Source organism: Meriones unguiculatus, chromosome 15 (genome assembly GCF_030254825.1).
Source record: "Meriones unguiculatus strain TT.TT164.6M chromosome 15, Bangor_MerUng_6.1, whole genome shotgun sequence".
Taxonomy (NCBI): Eukaryota; Metazoa; Chordata; class Mammalia; order Rodentia; family Muridae; genus Meriones; species Meriones unguiculatus.
Genome location: NC_083362.1, coordinates 68,560,743 through 68,577,760, shown reverse-complemented (window position 1 = coordinate 68,577,760; position 17,018 = coordinate 68,560,743). Strand labels below are relative to the sequence as shown.

At 41.2% G+C, this 17,018-nt stretch overlaps 1 protein-coding gene across 1 annotated transcript in view; it reads left to right on the top strand.

Annotated features, from left to right (window-relative positions):
- Col4a4 (collagen type IV alpha 4 chain) overlaps positions 1-17,018 on the top strand; it is a 115,412-nt gene that overhangs the window by 46,958 nt on the left and 51,436 nt on the right. The window contains exons 13-22 of the mRNA XM_021635103.2: positions 1,468-1,548; positions 2,277-2,330; positions 2,540-2,599; positions 3,461-3,505; positions 5,118-5,171; positions 5,964-6,033; positions 7,117-7,221; positions 10,542-10,697; positions 13,866-13,955; positions 16,187-16,350. Coding sequence (XP_021490778.1) covers positions 1,468-1,548; positions 2,277-2,330; positions 2,540-2,599; positions 3,461-3,505; positions 5,118-5,171; positions 5,964-6,033; positions 7,117-7,221; positions 10,542-10,697; positions 13,866-13,955; positions 16,187-16,350 — 879 coding nt within the window. The remainder of the gene's footprint in view (positions 1-1,467; positions 1,549-2,276; positions 2,331-2,539; positions 2,600-3,460; positions 3,506-5,117; positions 5,172-5,963; positions 6,034-7,116; positions 7,222-10,541; positions 10,698-13,865; positions 13,956-16,186; positions 16,351-17,018) is intronic.

The window sequence follows — 17,018 nt, the reverse complement described above, 5'->3', positions numbered from 1 at the left end:
GAGAAATAGCTCTTGAGCATGCATTCCATGGCAAGGCGGGGTGGACATTAGTAAGACAGACCTGTTTCCAGGGTAGTTAAGTTACAGCACAGCTGTTCAACAAGAGTCAGGAATACATACGAAGACTTCCTGATGTAGGAAATGCCCACCATAGGATAGTGAACATAAAGGCCAGGTCACGTTTGTAAAAGGAACAACAAAGGACACAAATGTCAGGCATGGTGATGCATGCCTGCAATCCCAGCCTTGGAGGGTGAAACCTTGTCACATGGGAGCACACATACAGATTCATGTGCACACACATGAACACACACACACACACACACACACACACACACATTCTTGGAAAAGTTGGGCAAAGTGTTCCATCCCTTTAAGCACAGCGTTAGGGAGGTGGACATAGGAGGATTAGGAGTGCAGGACCACTTTTTTTTGGGGGGGGGACTACATAACAAGTTTGAGGCCAGTTGGCCACATTAGACATTATCTAAAACTTAAAAGAAAATAATAAAAACGGAAACACCGCTCTACCTGTGTGTTACTAAGTATCGCTGGGTGATGTGGTTGTGGATCGATCACGTTTTATTCTTCAGGCTTTCCTTTGTATGTGTGGCCATGCTAATTATATGATACTTTTTAGGATATGAAAAAAAAATAGTAGCATGGCCCAGTTTGGAAGACATCCCTTTTTGTTGGTCCGTACATGTTGTGTCTGTTGGTGGTTACCATCATCAGTGCCTATTGATCACTCCTGCGCTGTTTATGTGTTTGTTCAGTCAGTCATCTACTTACAAAATATATGTGGCAGCCAATATATCAACACTGTTAGCTAACAAGGTATAAGGAAAAAGAAAACCTCACAGTATTCCTAACTTCTGAGCTCTTCGGGGGCCTCCCTGGTCTGTGCACTAAGCCAGAGTCATCAGTTACACTGTTTTCAGTAAACTTGAGATGCTATCCTTCCCGAAGACACCTAGACACGCCAGGCAGTCCATGTTAGCCTCCAGCCTGTGATGCTTCGGCCTCAGCCTCTTATGGGCTGAGATCACTATGTGATTATTACGGTTAGCTTGATGGTCGTTTTGAAACTGCATTTAACAAGACGCCGTCCACACTCACGAGCAGACGAGTGTGTATGCGTGAGCATGCATTGTGTGTGATGGTGTGCGTGAGTAATCACCACAGAACCCTACGCCAGCTGTCTTCTGTAGATTGTCTCTAATAGCAACATTATGGATAATTTTTGCTTTTATTTTTTATAAATCATCTTAAGTCATATTTTCATAAGAAACAATAAATAGAATTTTGTACCACATAATACATTTTCCATGATTTTTATTCTTAATCTAGGACAGAGAGGGTTGGAAACATTATTTGTAGGTGAAAGTTTTTTGGGTTTGGTTTGGTTTTGTTTTGCTTCAAAGCATAAGTTAAGATGAAATCCCTATTTTCTTGATGTTTCTAAAGGGTGAGGTTGGCCAGCATGGTCCTCCTGGGCCCACCGTAGTTGTGCAGCCACCTGAGTTGAGTCTCTATAAAGGAGAGAAGGTAAGTCCCACTCACCTCCCAAGTCACCTCGTGAGGCACAAATAGGAGACCTTTCCTGCACGTGAGGGGCTGAGCTTCTCGGCACCGTCACACGGATCTCAAAGCTGCCTCAGTTGACTGGTGCTCCTGTCATTCCCCGTGGGAGGCTCAGAGCCGTAGCATGTTCTTAGGTTCACGCAGCTGCTGAGGGGCACACTGGGCATGGGCTGAGCCAAGTCCCCCACAACACAGGACCTCAGAATGCTGACTGCAAAGATCAGTGGGAGTCCAGCTGCCCTTTCAGAGGTGGGCTTTGTGTTTGGAGGACCAAGAAGCTAACAAGTGAACAGAAGTGGGCACATAAGAGGCTTTGGGAAAATGCTAATTCATCTGTCCACCTCCGACACTGCATCCCCAATGCTGGATGCACAGTTTACACTCGTAGTAAAACTATGGCTTAAACTCTCCTACCTTACCAAAAACAAGCACGTTCTCCCGACAGCTGTATTCCCAGCCCTGCATCTGCTGTCTGTTTCCGTAGCTCACCCCCATGTCCCCATAGGCTTCTCATACTGGCCTAAATAATACCAGGGTTTTAAGTAGTCTTAGGTCTTAGTTGCTGATTTGATCCCTTACATACTTTAAAAAGAAAGCCTAATGAGAAACAGGTTGTCAAAAGAAATGATTTATGAAGCATATGGAATTCAGTGAACACTATATAATCGGATTGTATCAATCATACTTTTTAGGGTATAAAAGGAATTCCTGGAATGATTGGACCTCCAGGACCTCCAGGACGCAAGGTAATTTAAATTCCTTTCATTTATTTAGGTGAGACAACATTTTCATCTAATTTGTTTGTGTGGCTTTATCATTACTTTAATTACAGCTGGAATTTTCCATTATCTACTATAACCTCGCAAACTTCCTCTGTAAAGAAGTGGCTCTCTTTAAGCTGTTGAGGACATTTTTGGTTTTGTCAAAAACATCATAACATTGTCATCTTTTATAGGGAGTGCCTGGTATCGGGATGAAAGGCGAGAAAGGCATTCCTGGGTTCCCAGGGCCCCGGGTAAGGATCGTTAGTCCTAAGCCTCAGGAAGTTTGGAAGCATTGTTTGTTCACATACCTGCGAGACTGTAACTGTACCCCATGAGCTAAAATGTAGAAACTGTTTCACATACAGTAACGTCTTTGCACAAGAGCAAAGACGTTCTGTTCCATGTCTGTCATTTGGAGACAACAGGCACAAGACAGTGAAGCCCGGGGAGGCAGGTGACAGGGTTGTGGCTGTTTCTGTTAGCTCACTGTCAGTGTGGCAGGTTGCCTGCTCTGATTAGTTTGAACCTGCTTCATAAACTAAGGTGTCAATGGAAGGGTATCTAGGAAGAAAGCACTATGTCTGCCCCTAGATGTCACCTAACATTGTCAGTAATGGTATGCTCTGTGGATGCACTAGGGAGGCCAATTTCCAGTAGGCTTAGGTAACTCTAGTTTTGGTACCAAATAGTCCATTGGCTTTTGCGTCATTTTTATTGCTAAAGTTGCACAGAGCAAACTGTTCATTTCCATGCAAATGAGTGTACTGCAGATTTTAAAGAGATTTGACCTAGTGCAAGCTTTATGCTAAATAATTTAACTTGGAAGAGTAGAAACAGCAAAAGCATGCATATTCTTAATTAAACACTGGTAATGATGTGAATTTTCTGACTAAGAATAAAACTTAAGTGGAATGAAAAATGGCAGAAGTACAGAGAACCCATTTTATGGTGATTTTGTTCTGCCGAATATCAATGCATATCAAGACTATGTAATATTATTCTGCTGCATATCCAAGCACATCAAAACTACCTGTCAATACAAGGTTTTATCAAAGATAAAAACATCATGCCTTATGTTTGCGCTCTCCTTGTTGATTTTTTGTAATTATTAGGGTGAGCCTGGTTCCCATGGATCTCCAGGTTTTCCAGGACTCAAGGTTAGTGCACATCCTGGCAGAGGGGACAGATGTGTTTCCAATAGTGCAGGGGGCTTAGCGCCATGGAGAAGCTGTACTTTTGTATGTGAATGCTGACAGGAATTGGAAAGGCAGATGAATTCTTTGTTTTTCTTAGGTCTTAATTTACTACATTTATTTATTTTATTTGTGGTGTATGTGTGTGTGTGTGTTTGTGTGTGTGCATGGCCTTGTGCATACATGAAGCTCGGAGGACAATTTGAGGGAGTCTGTTCTTTTCTTCCGCTGTTTGGGTCTGGAGATAGAACTTTGGGCTTTGTGGTCAGAACCTTAACTCATGGAGTCATTTCACCCTGTCTTAGTTGGGGTTTCTCTTGCTGTGAAGAGACACCATGACCACGGCAACTCTTATGAAGGAAAACATTTGACTGGGGCTGGCTTACAGTTCGGAAGTTTAGTCCATTATTGTCTTGGCGGGAAACATGTTGGTGTGCAGGCAAATGTGGTGCTGGAGAAGGAGTTGAGAGTTCCACATTCAGATTCTGCGGCAGCAGGAAGAGAGAAAGACACTGAGTCTGGCTTGAGCTCCTGAAACCTCAAAGCCCACCTACAGTGACACACTTCCTCCAACAAGGCCATACCTACTCTAAGAAGGCCACACCTCCAATAATGCCACTCCTTATGAAGCTATGGGAGTAATTTTCATTCAGACTACCACACACCCTATCCATGTTTTATTTTAAAGATTTAGTTTCATTATATATTTAATTTATATATTTAAATTATATATATTTATAAAATGCATATATTATAGAATATATTATGTATTACATTATGTTAATATAATTCATCTGAACATGTTATTTATATAATTTTAAATTATATCATTTATCTAAACGTGTATTTGTATAATTTAAAAATGTATGTAGAGTTATGTGCACATGCAAGTGCAGGCACCCACAGAGTCCAGAAGACATCAACAGCTATGAGCCACCCAGCAAGGGTTCTAGGAATCCACAACCAGCCGTCTGCAAGAGTAATACATGCTCCACAACACTACACCATCTCTTCAACCCCCTCTGGGTTTTCTGAAACAAGTTTTGCGTAGTCCAGGCTGGCCTGGAACTCATTACAAACTTGTATAATTGAGACTGGTCTCGAGCCCCTAATTCATGATCCTATTACTGTTCCATCTTAAGTGCTAGGATTACAAGCCTGTGCTATACACCTGGCTTAAATAATTTCATTTTATGTATGATACAGTGGTTTTCAACCTGTGGGTCACGACCCCTTGAGCAACCCTCTGTCTCCAAAAATTATTTACATTATGATTCATAACAGTAGCAAAATTATGTTATGAAGTAACAGCAAAAACGATTTTACAGTTGGGGGGTCACGGCAATGTTGTGAAAGACTTTATTAAAGGGGAGCATCATTAGGAAGGTTGGGAACCACTGTATTACAGGCTCGTGTTGTGGATGTTTAAAACTGGATTACAAAATTGATACGATCCAAGAGTGGTTCAGACTGCCCAGGGTCTCCGTGAGTGTGCACTGTTTACCTTAGATGGGGGCGAAGTGACATCAGCCCAAGCCTAGTGAGTTGTTTGAACTATGTCTTCGGTTGTTTGTAGGGGGAACAAGGACTGGCTGGAGGTCCTGGGATGTTTGGATTTCTTGGTCCAAAGGTAAAAACGTGAGTCCAAGTCAGAGAAAATTTTAGATCATTCTGTTATCAAACTAAGGGCTGGAATATTTCAAATAATCAGTGTAACTTCTGAGAGAGACAGATGTAATCTTATGAATCTTACTTTAATGCATGCTGTGTATTATGTAGGAGTTTTCATGCCGTTATTATAATTAGTACATGAATCACAGTTGTGCTTATATTCGAGACACAATTCGTTTGAATGTGAATAATAATGAGAGTTTCAAATCTCTCATGAGATCATAGTATTGAGATCATCTGCTTTTGTAACACTGGCTTTTTTTTCCCCCCCTTTTTTTCCCTTTATTTTGTAACTTCTGGGATCCAATATTCAGTTCTTGTTCAGAGCAAGCCTGGCTCTTCTCAGGGGATATGATCAAATGAGAGACAATATTTTGCTGCTCTAATGAAATGCAGATTCAGGTCTTGCAAGGTGAATAAATTACTTACACTGGAATGCCTTGTTAGATACTAATGTTCAAAGTATACATAAGAAACGGAGTGACTTATATGGTACTTAACTTAGCGGCACACAGTAATCAGTTTATGTTTTTATTTTTCTTTTGTTATAGTTTTGTCTGTTCATTGTTTATTTGTGGGTGTAGGTGACAGATGCCTGTCGGTTCCTTCTGGAACTCCTTGGCTGACTCACTTCTCTAGCCAGCCAGCTGTCTTTCCATCCCTGATGAATGTTCCCGTGGCAGTCTAACCTTTGCTTACTATCAGGAAGCATCATTATTCCCAGGGAAAGTAAATGAATGAATGATTTCAGGGGGATCCTGGAGATCGCGGGTACCCAGGACCACCAGGCATTTTGGTAACTCCACCACCTCCACTCAAAGGTTTGTGTTCAATTTAGTTCTTCCATAATTTATACCAAAATGGCCTAGACAGGTCAGGAAAGAGTTTGGTCCAGTGTTCCTGTGGCTGGCACTCCAGGGAGGATAAAGATCATGAATATTAATATTTAGATACTTTTCTCATCGCTGTGACAAAATATATGGCAGAGGGGTTTATTTTGGCTCATAATTTCATGATGCTAGGGAAGGCATAGTCCAGAAGTGCGGTTGTGGGCAGATTTACATATAACATTCATACTTGGAAGCAGATACTAATTGCAATCAGGCAGAGCTATGTAGTATTTTCAAAGTTCCTTCCCCCATTATCTTACTTCCACCATACTGGTCTTGTGCCTCTCTCTCTCTCTCTCTCTCTCTCTCTGTCTCTCTCTTTTTCTCATTTTCAGAGTGGTTCAAGGAAAGGTTTCTCTGTATAGCTCTGGCTGCCCTGGAACTCACTCTGTAGACCAGGCTAGCCTAGAACTCAGAAATCCTCCTGTTTCTGACTCCTGAGTGCTGGGATTAAAGGCATGCGCTGCCACTGCCTGGCCTGGACTCACGCTTTTAAGACTCAGCGACCTCCAAAACCAGTGACACCTATTGGGGTTGGAGGGTTCAAACTCATGAGGGATGACATTTCAGCTTCAAGCCATAGCAGTTACCATGAAGATGTCGCTCAATGTTCAGAAAGAACCTTGCATCCTGGGCTCATGTCCCACTGGCAAATGACATCAAATTTTAATTCAGAATGTAAATATGTGGCAGGTTTTTTTAATTATTTAAACTTTCAGAAAAGTTTTTCTTTAGCTGCTAAAAAAATAAAAAGGAGTGAGTTCATTTGATTAACATCTCCCGAGATGTCTGTGAAAGAAGCCTAAATCAGTACCAGGGAACTCTGCTCAAGGCTCGTATGTCTGCAGAGGAGAGGCAGTCAAAGGGGACCCAGTCTGGCACACCCCTTTTGAAATGTGTCAAGAAACTGCAAAAGTGTCTCCTACTTGGACTTTACTGAGACTCACAAAGATTCCTGAATTTCAAGATGTGTGTGGACATTTGTCTAATTACATCTGTTGTCACCATTGTCAGGTCCTCCAGGGGACCCAGGGCCTCCAGGCCGCTATGGAGAACTTGGAGAAGTTGGACTGCAGGGTCCACGAGGACCCCCAGGCAGACCAGGGGAAACTTGTCCAGGTATGAATCGACTGTCTGTCTCAGTGGATTTCCTACCCATACCAGCTGCAATCCTCAATTCTAGCTGATAAGGAGGTGGCCTTAAGAGTTTAGGAAAGATGGTTGCCTGTGTCCACACCAGGCCCCCTATGCTAAGCTCTGATGTCATAGCAACGGCCCTGGCTTTCTAACATCTTGGAATGTAAACTAATCAAAGGGAGGAATATAGGTTCCTTTACATACATACACACCCACACCCACACATACACAAACACACACAGTCTTGGACAATCAGAACTGTTGTGAAGCAAGTATTTGTGTGACAGGCCTTCCATTAGATTTCTACTTTCAGAGAACATTTGAAACTTCTGCTAGCTAAAGTTTTTACTTAGTTTTATTATTGTCCTGGAAGATTCTATCAGCTGAAATCTACTTGCAGAATTCCATCCATCTACCTAGGTACTGATACTCTATGTCAGATGTGCAAATAAACAAGGATTTCAAAAACCTTTGATACATCCTTACTTAAAGTGAAAGGCTCTTTCTCCTTTGCCCCCCCGAAAAAAGAGAATCAAGGGAAGCATAGTTCACATGACATTTGACAGAACCTAGGGCAGGTTCTTGCTGCCATTAGGGCCAAGGACCCCTTTTGTAGCTGTGCTGGTCTATATTCCAGTAAGATCAGGAATGGGAGTTTGAAGCCCTTTTCTATTCTGTGAACCCAGGAGAACAGACTAAACCCAGCAGGAGAAAAATCTTGAGTAAATATTTTGCCCAGCCTGTGTCTCTTGAATTTACCAAGGAGTGTAAGAAATTTGGGGAGCTGCTCAAACACTGCCAAGTTCTGTTCACTTCTCCACAAATCTAACTTCTTCAGTTTTTCAGAGTCTGACAACAACAATATCAAAAAGCCTTGTCCAGATGAGTCAGTCTTTGGAGGCTGCAGTGTGAGTTTAATTGACACCGGATTATATCAGCCAGCAGGACTACCCTCTCTTGGTCAGAAAACACTGAACTCCAGTCTTAGCTTTTTGTTTATAATAAATCATGGGCTGGAGAGATGGTTCAGCCATGTAGGCTCACAACCAAAAATATAATAAAATTATATCTCCAGTGAATTGAAATCTACCCCCTGGGAACAACATATTCAAATATACAGGAAGACTCTTAAGTCTTTTTAAAAACAGATTATTCCTGTTCTAGGAAGACAGCTCAGTCAGGAAAGTGCTTCTCACTCAAGAGTGAGGACCTGCGTTCAATCCCTGGGTCCCACCCAGGTGTGGAGGTGCACTCTGGGAATCATAGGGCAGAGAGAGACAGATTGATCCTTGCGGCTCACTGGCTAGACTGCCTAGCCAAACTGGTGAGTTCCAGGCCCGTGAGGGACTCTGTCTGATAAAAGAAGACAGACAGCATCCGAGTAAGGACATGTGAGGCTAAGCTCTGCCCTTCATATATGCACACATGCATACATGCATTTGCCACTCTTCACATGAGTTCATACAAACAAATACATCATTCACACCAATCAAATTAACCCAGTGGCTTCTGAATCTAAATATGACCCACAGTAAGACATAGATTTTTATTTTGCATTACATTTCTATCTCATTACCAAGTGTATACACATTAGTTATAATTCAGACTTCACAGGATAATTTTCAGGACATGATATAACCTATTTTCTGTTCCTTTTTTTTTTTTTACTCTGGAGGGGAAAAAAGAGCTAATGCTAGCCAGCCACACTTAATTGATTCTGTGTGAGAGTGTTGGGTGGCCGGGCCGAGGTGTGTCGTAGAGTCTAGCCCGGTGCCTCCGGTGAAGAGGGTTGGGTATTGTTCCTGGTACTGGACAAAGCAACAGGTGGTGCCCAGTCAATGTGGAGAAACCTGTAAGGTCTTAGGAAGGGCGGGAAGACAGATGGCGCCCAACTCACAGAGGTATTTGCATTTGCTGTTAGTCCATTCGTGTATATAGGACACTTTGTTTCATTTAGCTGTTACCTACCTCGTCTAGCACAGGGTAGGTGGGTTTCAGACTCAGACCCTTGCAACTGGATCAAGCCTTGCCACACGGTAGACGGTGAACGACCCACTGCAACATTACAGTCACCGCCCTTTACAAACTGTGTCATCTTGGACACTTACGGAGCCTCTCTGTTCCTCATTCTCCCCATTTCTAAGATGGCATCTTGTTGGTGTTGGAAGGCAGATTAGGTGGGCAGGCCTGAGGACCCAGCCTGCATAGTAAAGAATCGGTGTGTGCGCTGTTATTACGGCTACTGATGCTGCGTGCACCTGCTATGCCGTAGCACATGAACACATCAGTCACATACACAGTCAGGTGTGTGTGTGTGTGTGTGTGTGTGTGTGTGTGTGAGTGCACCCACCATGGAGTGCTGATGCTTTCGAGGCCGAAAGAGGGTATTTGGATCTGGAGTTACAGGTGTTTGTGGGTCACCTGATGTGGGTTCTGGGAACTGACCTCTGGTCCTTTAGAAGAGCTGCAAGTGTTCTTAACCACTGAGCCATCTCTCCTGACTCAAGTCCATTATTATTATTATTATTATTATTATTATTATTATTATTATTAAACTATATCCTGCTCTTCTTTTTCTTTAATACAGTTTATTCAAATTATTGTGGTGTGGCTCCTGCCTTTTACTTAGCAATTAGCCTTGTGTAAAAGCAGGGCTTTTGTCCTGTGTTTTTTTTTTAAATTTTTAATTTGGCAGTACACTTTCTCCATGAAGCCCAGGCTAGACCCAATCTTATGATCCTTCTGTATCCATTTCCCCAAATCCCTTTCTCTCTCCCTCTCCCTGTCAAGCTTGGATGACTTCCTATTTGTGTCTGTGTAAAGGATAGCACTTGATGTTCTGCGCACAGCAAGGTGATTACCACAGCCTAGTGGACTAACACGCCAGCCTTGCCTGCATCGCCGTCGTTGGCTCATGTGCGCATGTGCCTGCGTGTGAACGGGAGGAATGTTTTATTTATGATCTCTCCTCTTAGCAACTTCAAGTGGACCGTGTGGTTTGTTAACTGCCCCACTGCGTGCTGCACACTGGGTCTCCAGAGTGTCCTCAGCTCTCCTGAAACCCTGCCCCCTAGATCAACACCTCCATACTATCCACTTCTTTCTTCCCCCCAAATGGCCATTCTGTTCCTCCTTCGATGAGTTTAACTATGTCAGAAATCACAGGTAAATGAGGTCACAGGGAGCTCCTCTTTCCATGTCTGGCTTGTTTTGCTAGGCAGGGTGTTCGGTTTCAGACCTTTTCCTCTAAATGTGCTCATTGTGATTTCTACCAAAACGTTTACTCTTGATTTTCCATGCAGGCATGGTGGGTTTCCCAGGGTTACCTGGTCTTCCAGGACTTCCAGGGGAAGCTGGTAGTCCAGGAAGAGTCTTCTGTGCCCCAGGAGAACCAGGGAAGCCAGGACCGCCTGGCCTGCCTGGAGCACCAGGACCAAAGGGGACCCCTGGCCCAGATGGTAAAATGTTCCTCATTTATCTTTATTAACTCTTACACTGCAATTCCCATTTATAGGTTAATTCATAAAGTACAGTTTTATAAACACTTTAAAACTTGTGTAATATTTTATGGGTCAAGTTAGTCATATTAAAATTCTTTTTTATAAATATGGAAAATGATATTGAACTATCAATTAAAATATGTGAAATTTATTAATTGTGAGTTTAAGAATGAATGATAGGATTTTATAAATTGCTAGATTTTGCTTTGTCAGTATAGTTTTTATTTTTATTGGACTTACATGTGAGCTTGGTTTAAAAGTCAAACTGTCAAAAGTCACAGAGCCTGTTATGCACAAAAGAGAGGTGAGGCTATGTTTTCTCCTGTTCCTTCCTATCCAAAGACAACTATTTTCACACACATAGCTGGATCTTTTGATATTTGTTTCTACATTGTCATCCATCACACTTGTATTTCTGTTATTAAAGTTTTTGCTTTGTTCATTGGCATTTGACTCCTCCCTATAGAATTAACCATTGTTCATTCACTCTATATGTCCACATTTTCCATTCTCACTGCCTGCTGGGAGTGATATTGTCATAATTTGGGTTATAGAAATATTCGGCATTTCCATTTATTGGTTTTTAAGTTCTACCCACCAGCTCAGCCTATAATGATCCATTTTTAAAGATTTATTTAGTTTTTCTGTGCACTGGTATTTCACCCACATGTATGTCTGTGTGAGGATGCTGGATCCTCTAAAACTGGAGTTACAGACAGTTGTGAGCTGCAGTGTAAGTGCTGGGAATTAACCCAGGTCTTCTGGAAAACTAGCCAGTGCTTTTAACCACTGAGCTACCTCACCAGCCAGATACATTTCTTATTTTTCTTATATCTTTTTACAGAAACATTTGGTAAATTGTCTTTTGTGAGTGTGTCCATTTGTGTTTGATTGACTTTCAATTTAGTTACTTGCATTAACCTGAAACCTCCTAGAGTTTTGTATCTATCATCATTATGTATTCTAAGTCATTAAATAGCCTTACAGTGTTACTTTTAAAATAAATGTTTCCTGAAGCTTTTTTACTTTTTCAAGTTAGTAAGATTGCACTTTTGACACATTGCTGAGCTACTTGGAGCTTTTCGTTCACAGTTATTTTAAATTGTTTTTATCTAATACCATTTAAATACACTATTGTAGAAATGATAATAAAAATTACAGGTTCAGATGTGATTCATCTCCTTGGCCTCCTTCTCCCTTCCTTTTTGCGCACCCTGTCCTTCCTGCAGTAATTCCTCTTCGCTTTTGACATCTCATGTATTCTGATGCCCTCCCTATGGCTTTCCCTAAAGCAGCAGTTCTCAACTTTTCTAATGCTGCAACCCTCATGGTGTGGTGACACCCAACCATAAAATTATTTCATTGCTACTTCATAACTGATTTTGCTGCTGTTTTGAATAGTTTTGTAAGTATCTGCTATGTAGCATCTCTGATATGTGACCTCTGTGAAATGGTCATTTAACCCCAAAAAGAACTCCTGTCTTTAAACCTCTTTTCCCTTCTCATGAACCTCCTTCTAGTTTCTTTGCTCCTTTCCTCAGCTACTCCCACTTGAAAACACATGCTTAACCTTTAGAAGCTAGAATCCACATACAAGGAAGAACACGTCATATTTGTTTTTCTGAGCCTGGGTTACATCTGTATTATATTTTCTAGTTCTGTCCATTTCACTGCAAATTTCGTAATTTAATTGTTCTTAAACATGGAATAAAATTCCATTGTTTATATAAACCACATGTTTATGATCAATTTGTGTGTTGATGGACATCTAGGCTGATGAAAAGAGCAGTAATAAACATGAATTCACTGTTATTTCCTCCACATTTCTCTGGTGCTTTACCTTCCACTGATCAGATTTCCTTCAATTACTTCCTCTCACCCTACACTTCCAGAGAAATATTAGAAATAAGAGAGTAAATCTGGGGACCACACTTATCTAACATACCTTTGCTCTACCGGGTTGTCTGATGGATAGTTTAGCTGAGCATAAAATCCTGGGCTGGAAACCTTTCTTCCCAGGATTTCATTCTCTAGACTCCAATGAGATGACTGAGAACCCTACTATTTTAATGTCTGGTCATATGTTTGAAATCTATTTACATTTTGGAGGCTTTTAAAAATAATTTCTTCAACCCCATCTTCTAGCTCTTACTGAATTTTTTGTTGTTGTAATTACTATGTGTATTTTTGTTCCTGAGAGCTTAGTTGATGCTGTTGTTATCTTCCTTCCAGTGTTTCCTTTTGCAGCAATCTGTTTATTTATTAGTATGAAATAGTGCCCCTCTCCACTGTTTTAATTACATGGTTTTTACAGTGTTTTTCTTGAAACTTTGTTTTGTTTATGTTTTTGAAGGGCTGTTTTTTTCAGCTACTATTTTTTTGAGAGGAGTCTTCCCATCTAAATATTTCATTATCAAATCATTGTCGGTCTATCATTCTACTATGAAAGCTCCAGAGGAGATTCTCTTGTGAAGCCTGCTTTTTTATTTTTAAAATTTTTCTTTTGTCATTTCTTCATTGATACTTAGATATCAACATCTCTAGGGCCTACTGGATTTTTTTTAACCTTCTGTTGCTCTTGTTTTCCAGTTTTTGTTTGTTTTTTTTTTTATCCTAGTGGCATGTCTAGAGAATGTAGAAAGTATCATTTGCAGTTTATCTGTCATCTTTACCAGATGTCTTAAAATTTTTGCTTTTGCAAGCCATGCTTTGTTTTTTCTTCATTATCTGGTAGTTGGTAAATGAAGGAGAAAAAACAATTATTGACATACACTGGCTCTGCCTTTTGTTGCTCATGATTTATTTTTCTTTGGTATTTCTTGTTGTCATCTATTATCTTATTCTGGAACCCATTATCCTAGGGCTGGCATTAAGGATGTCAGTATCAATGGTGATGGTAGAAGAAACCCATTAATCTAGATGTGTAGAGATAAAGGGAGAGAAGGAGGGAAGAAGGGATGGACAGAGGGAGAGGGAGAGAATTGGGAAATTGGAAATCATGAATTGAAACAGGGGGCAGATATAGGAAACAGAGGGAAGAGACTGTGATTCCACCACACTGGTGCCCTCAAGGAGACTTTAACTAAATCATGTGATTCTGTCTGCCAACCCCTTGCCTCCAAACAGTGTTATATTGTAGTCCTGGGTGTCCTGGACCAATAGGAGAAAAGGGGAAAATGGGTCCCCCAGGAAGAAGAGGAGCCAAAGGAGAAAAAGGCAAGTATACATGAAGGATAGAATTTATACATGGCAGAATTTATACATGTAGAGGACCAGGAGAAGGGTGTTTATGAGAAGGACAACCTGTCATGCCATGCAAGCTTATTTCTCAGCTTTGTGACTCTCCATGAGGACTGCATGCCAGTGTGCATTCTAGTGTGAACAGGTCACCAGTTCCGTCAGACAGAAGCTTCTTACACTTGGCCACTCATGATCCATTACCTGAGAATTTTTGTGCCACTTTAAGTGTATAGGTATATAAAACAGGTGTACAAATCAAACCTTTATCAATAATAAATGATTGAGAAATTTGTTTTAAAATACTTCTTTAATGGATATAAGTATTATTATTTAAATATGAAAGCAAGTTTGCATACTAATATGATAAAGGTGTATATTTTGCATAAAGAATTAAATCTTGGCTGAATGTTTAATGCTGCAGGATACAGATCATCTTCAAGGTTTTTGAGAGTAAACTGATATTTTGATTTTATAATCAAAACTGAGAACATTGTTTTGCATAAACACAAAGCCTAAAACTACAGAAGCACATTTAAGTTCATTTTAGGAAATTCTGTACTAACCCCCAAACTAAAATTTATTCACAACTTTTTCAAATCAAGTCAGCAACTACCACAGCAATTTTAAAAATTAAGCAGTTTAAAATAATCCACTCCAAAGACATACCAATTTAATATTTAGATACTGAGGGATTGTGGAAGGACAAATAGTGAAAGGCTCTCTCTCCGTAACGAAACCACTGTGTCTGAATAAGAGGAGAAAGCTTTGTGGGTACAGCAGCAACACTGCAATTCCCAGCACAGCACAGAGTAAAATCTGAGATGAGGGGTTTGGGCAGCATGCATAGGTGTTGTGACATGGCATGCATAGTGCAAAGTGCATGTTGTGTGCTCAGAAAAAAAAATGCCATGAAGTCATGAGCTAATACAAGGGTGAGAGCCGGCAGAAATATTTTGAACTCATTTGGAATTGTTTTTTGTCATTGCCTTTCATTGTTGCCATTTTGTTTGTTTGTTTGTTTGTGGCCTCTCATGTTTGGTTCTACAGCCCCATAGAGGGTTGATGCCCACAGTTTATAAAAGCGGGACTTAAGAGTGTAAAGGCCACACATTTTTTTCTTCAGGGAGCAGCTTTGCTCACATGGTCCTCATGTACAGATTAGGCATTATTGATGTTTTCTCTCTGTGGATCTCATGTTTTCTGGACACACTGAATACCTGTGGCTCTGTCCTTCCTCTCTAGCTTGTCAGAGCCTTTTGGCCAACTGAGCCAGCCAGTGTGAGGGCAACACCACAAACCAATTTGACTTTCCCAAGCTTTAATTTTTCAGACTGAATGTTCTGATCATGAGGGGATGTTTTGTAGGGAATTAGCAATTGTAATGTGCCATCCAATCAATAACCAATAATGAAGATACATTTTGTTTCTTTGATTATTCAGGGTCATGCCATAATTAATTTATCTATATAGTTAGAGTAATTTGTTCACTTTTGTTTCCTCAGTAACAGATTTAAAAAAAAAAAAACCCTTTCAATTATTCACCAAAACTGTATGTTAGCTTTAGGTGAATTTAAGGCACAAATGATTCCTTTTATTTAGAGAGTGTGTGCCCATCCCACACAGACCATGTGACAGATGCCCCCACCCCCTGCCCGTTGCTTCATTTCAGCCCTCATGTGACATGCTCTCACCCCACACAGACTACACCATCTGCCCCTCTACCCTGCCCCAGGCTGCACTTCAGCCCTTGAGTCACTAGTCTTGTCCCGCATAGACCACGCTAGAGACATCATCCTGTCAGGAGCCGCACGCTAGCTGCATGGCACGTGGTCTCAGTGATAGGGTCTGCGTCCTGCAGATCTTTTTTATTCTCTAGTCGTACTCTTTATTTATGTTCTAATCTCAGCTTCCCCTTCCTCTTCTCCTCCTAGTTCCTCCCTCTCACCTACCCTTTGCCTCAGAAAAGGGGAGGCCTTCGTTGGAAATCAACCAGCCTTTGTATTTCAAGTTGCAGTAAGACTAGGCATATTTTCTTTTATTCAGGCTAAACAAGGCAGCCCAGATAGGGGATGTTTATTTTTTGTATACGTAAATATATATATTTACATATATATATATATATATATATATATATATATATATATATATACATTTACTGGGGGTTTTGTCAGAAGCTATGTCAAAGCTGACTTTCCACCTCTGTCTAGGAAATGAGGGACTCTGTACCTGTCCTCCTGGTCCCATGGGACCCCCTGGCCCTCCAGGCCTTCCTGGAAGACAAGGAAGTAAAGGAGACTTAGGGCTTCCTGGCTGGCATGGAGAAAAGGGCGATCCAGGCCAGCCTGGTGCTGCAGGACCGCCAGGACCACCGGTAAGTAACTCCTACTGAGCACAATCTCTTCCGCTAAACAGGCTGGACAGAGAGGGAACTTAGTGCGCCCTTGTCGAGCGTTAGACGTGATGTACTGTGTGTTTTTAACCTATAAACATGTTAATGACCAAATACTTTCTTGTATCCATTCATCCATCTGTTCACCATTCACTTATTTAGCTAACATTATTATTAAATATATACTATCTTCCAGGCATGATTCTAAGTTTCTAGGGACAGAAACAGGGACCAGAGTAATATTGCAGTTCTGGAGTTTTGAAGAAGACCCAGACTTAATGGTAAAAGAATTAGTAAATATATAATATTGTTATATGAGGACAAAAGGCCACAGTCAGGTCTTATGGTGTGGCTTGAGTGGAGGAAGTGAGTTAGGGGAAGGAGGTCCTGGGTTTCATCCCCAGCACACATGCATACACACACACACACACACACACACACACACAGAGTGCAGATCATGGACTTTGCAGGTGGGTCAGGTTTGAATGTTTGTCCTGAGAAACATGGAACAGCCTGGGGAGTCCTAAGAAGAGGAGGCAACACTCCAATATTCATTTTAGATGGATCATCAGCTGCTCTGCGGAGAAGAGAACACAGGTAAGGGAGGACGCATGGAGAATAAGTGGAAGGAAGCAGATTGAAAGGGCGGG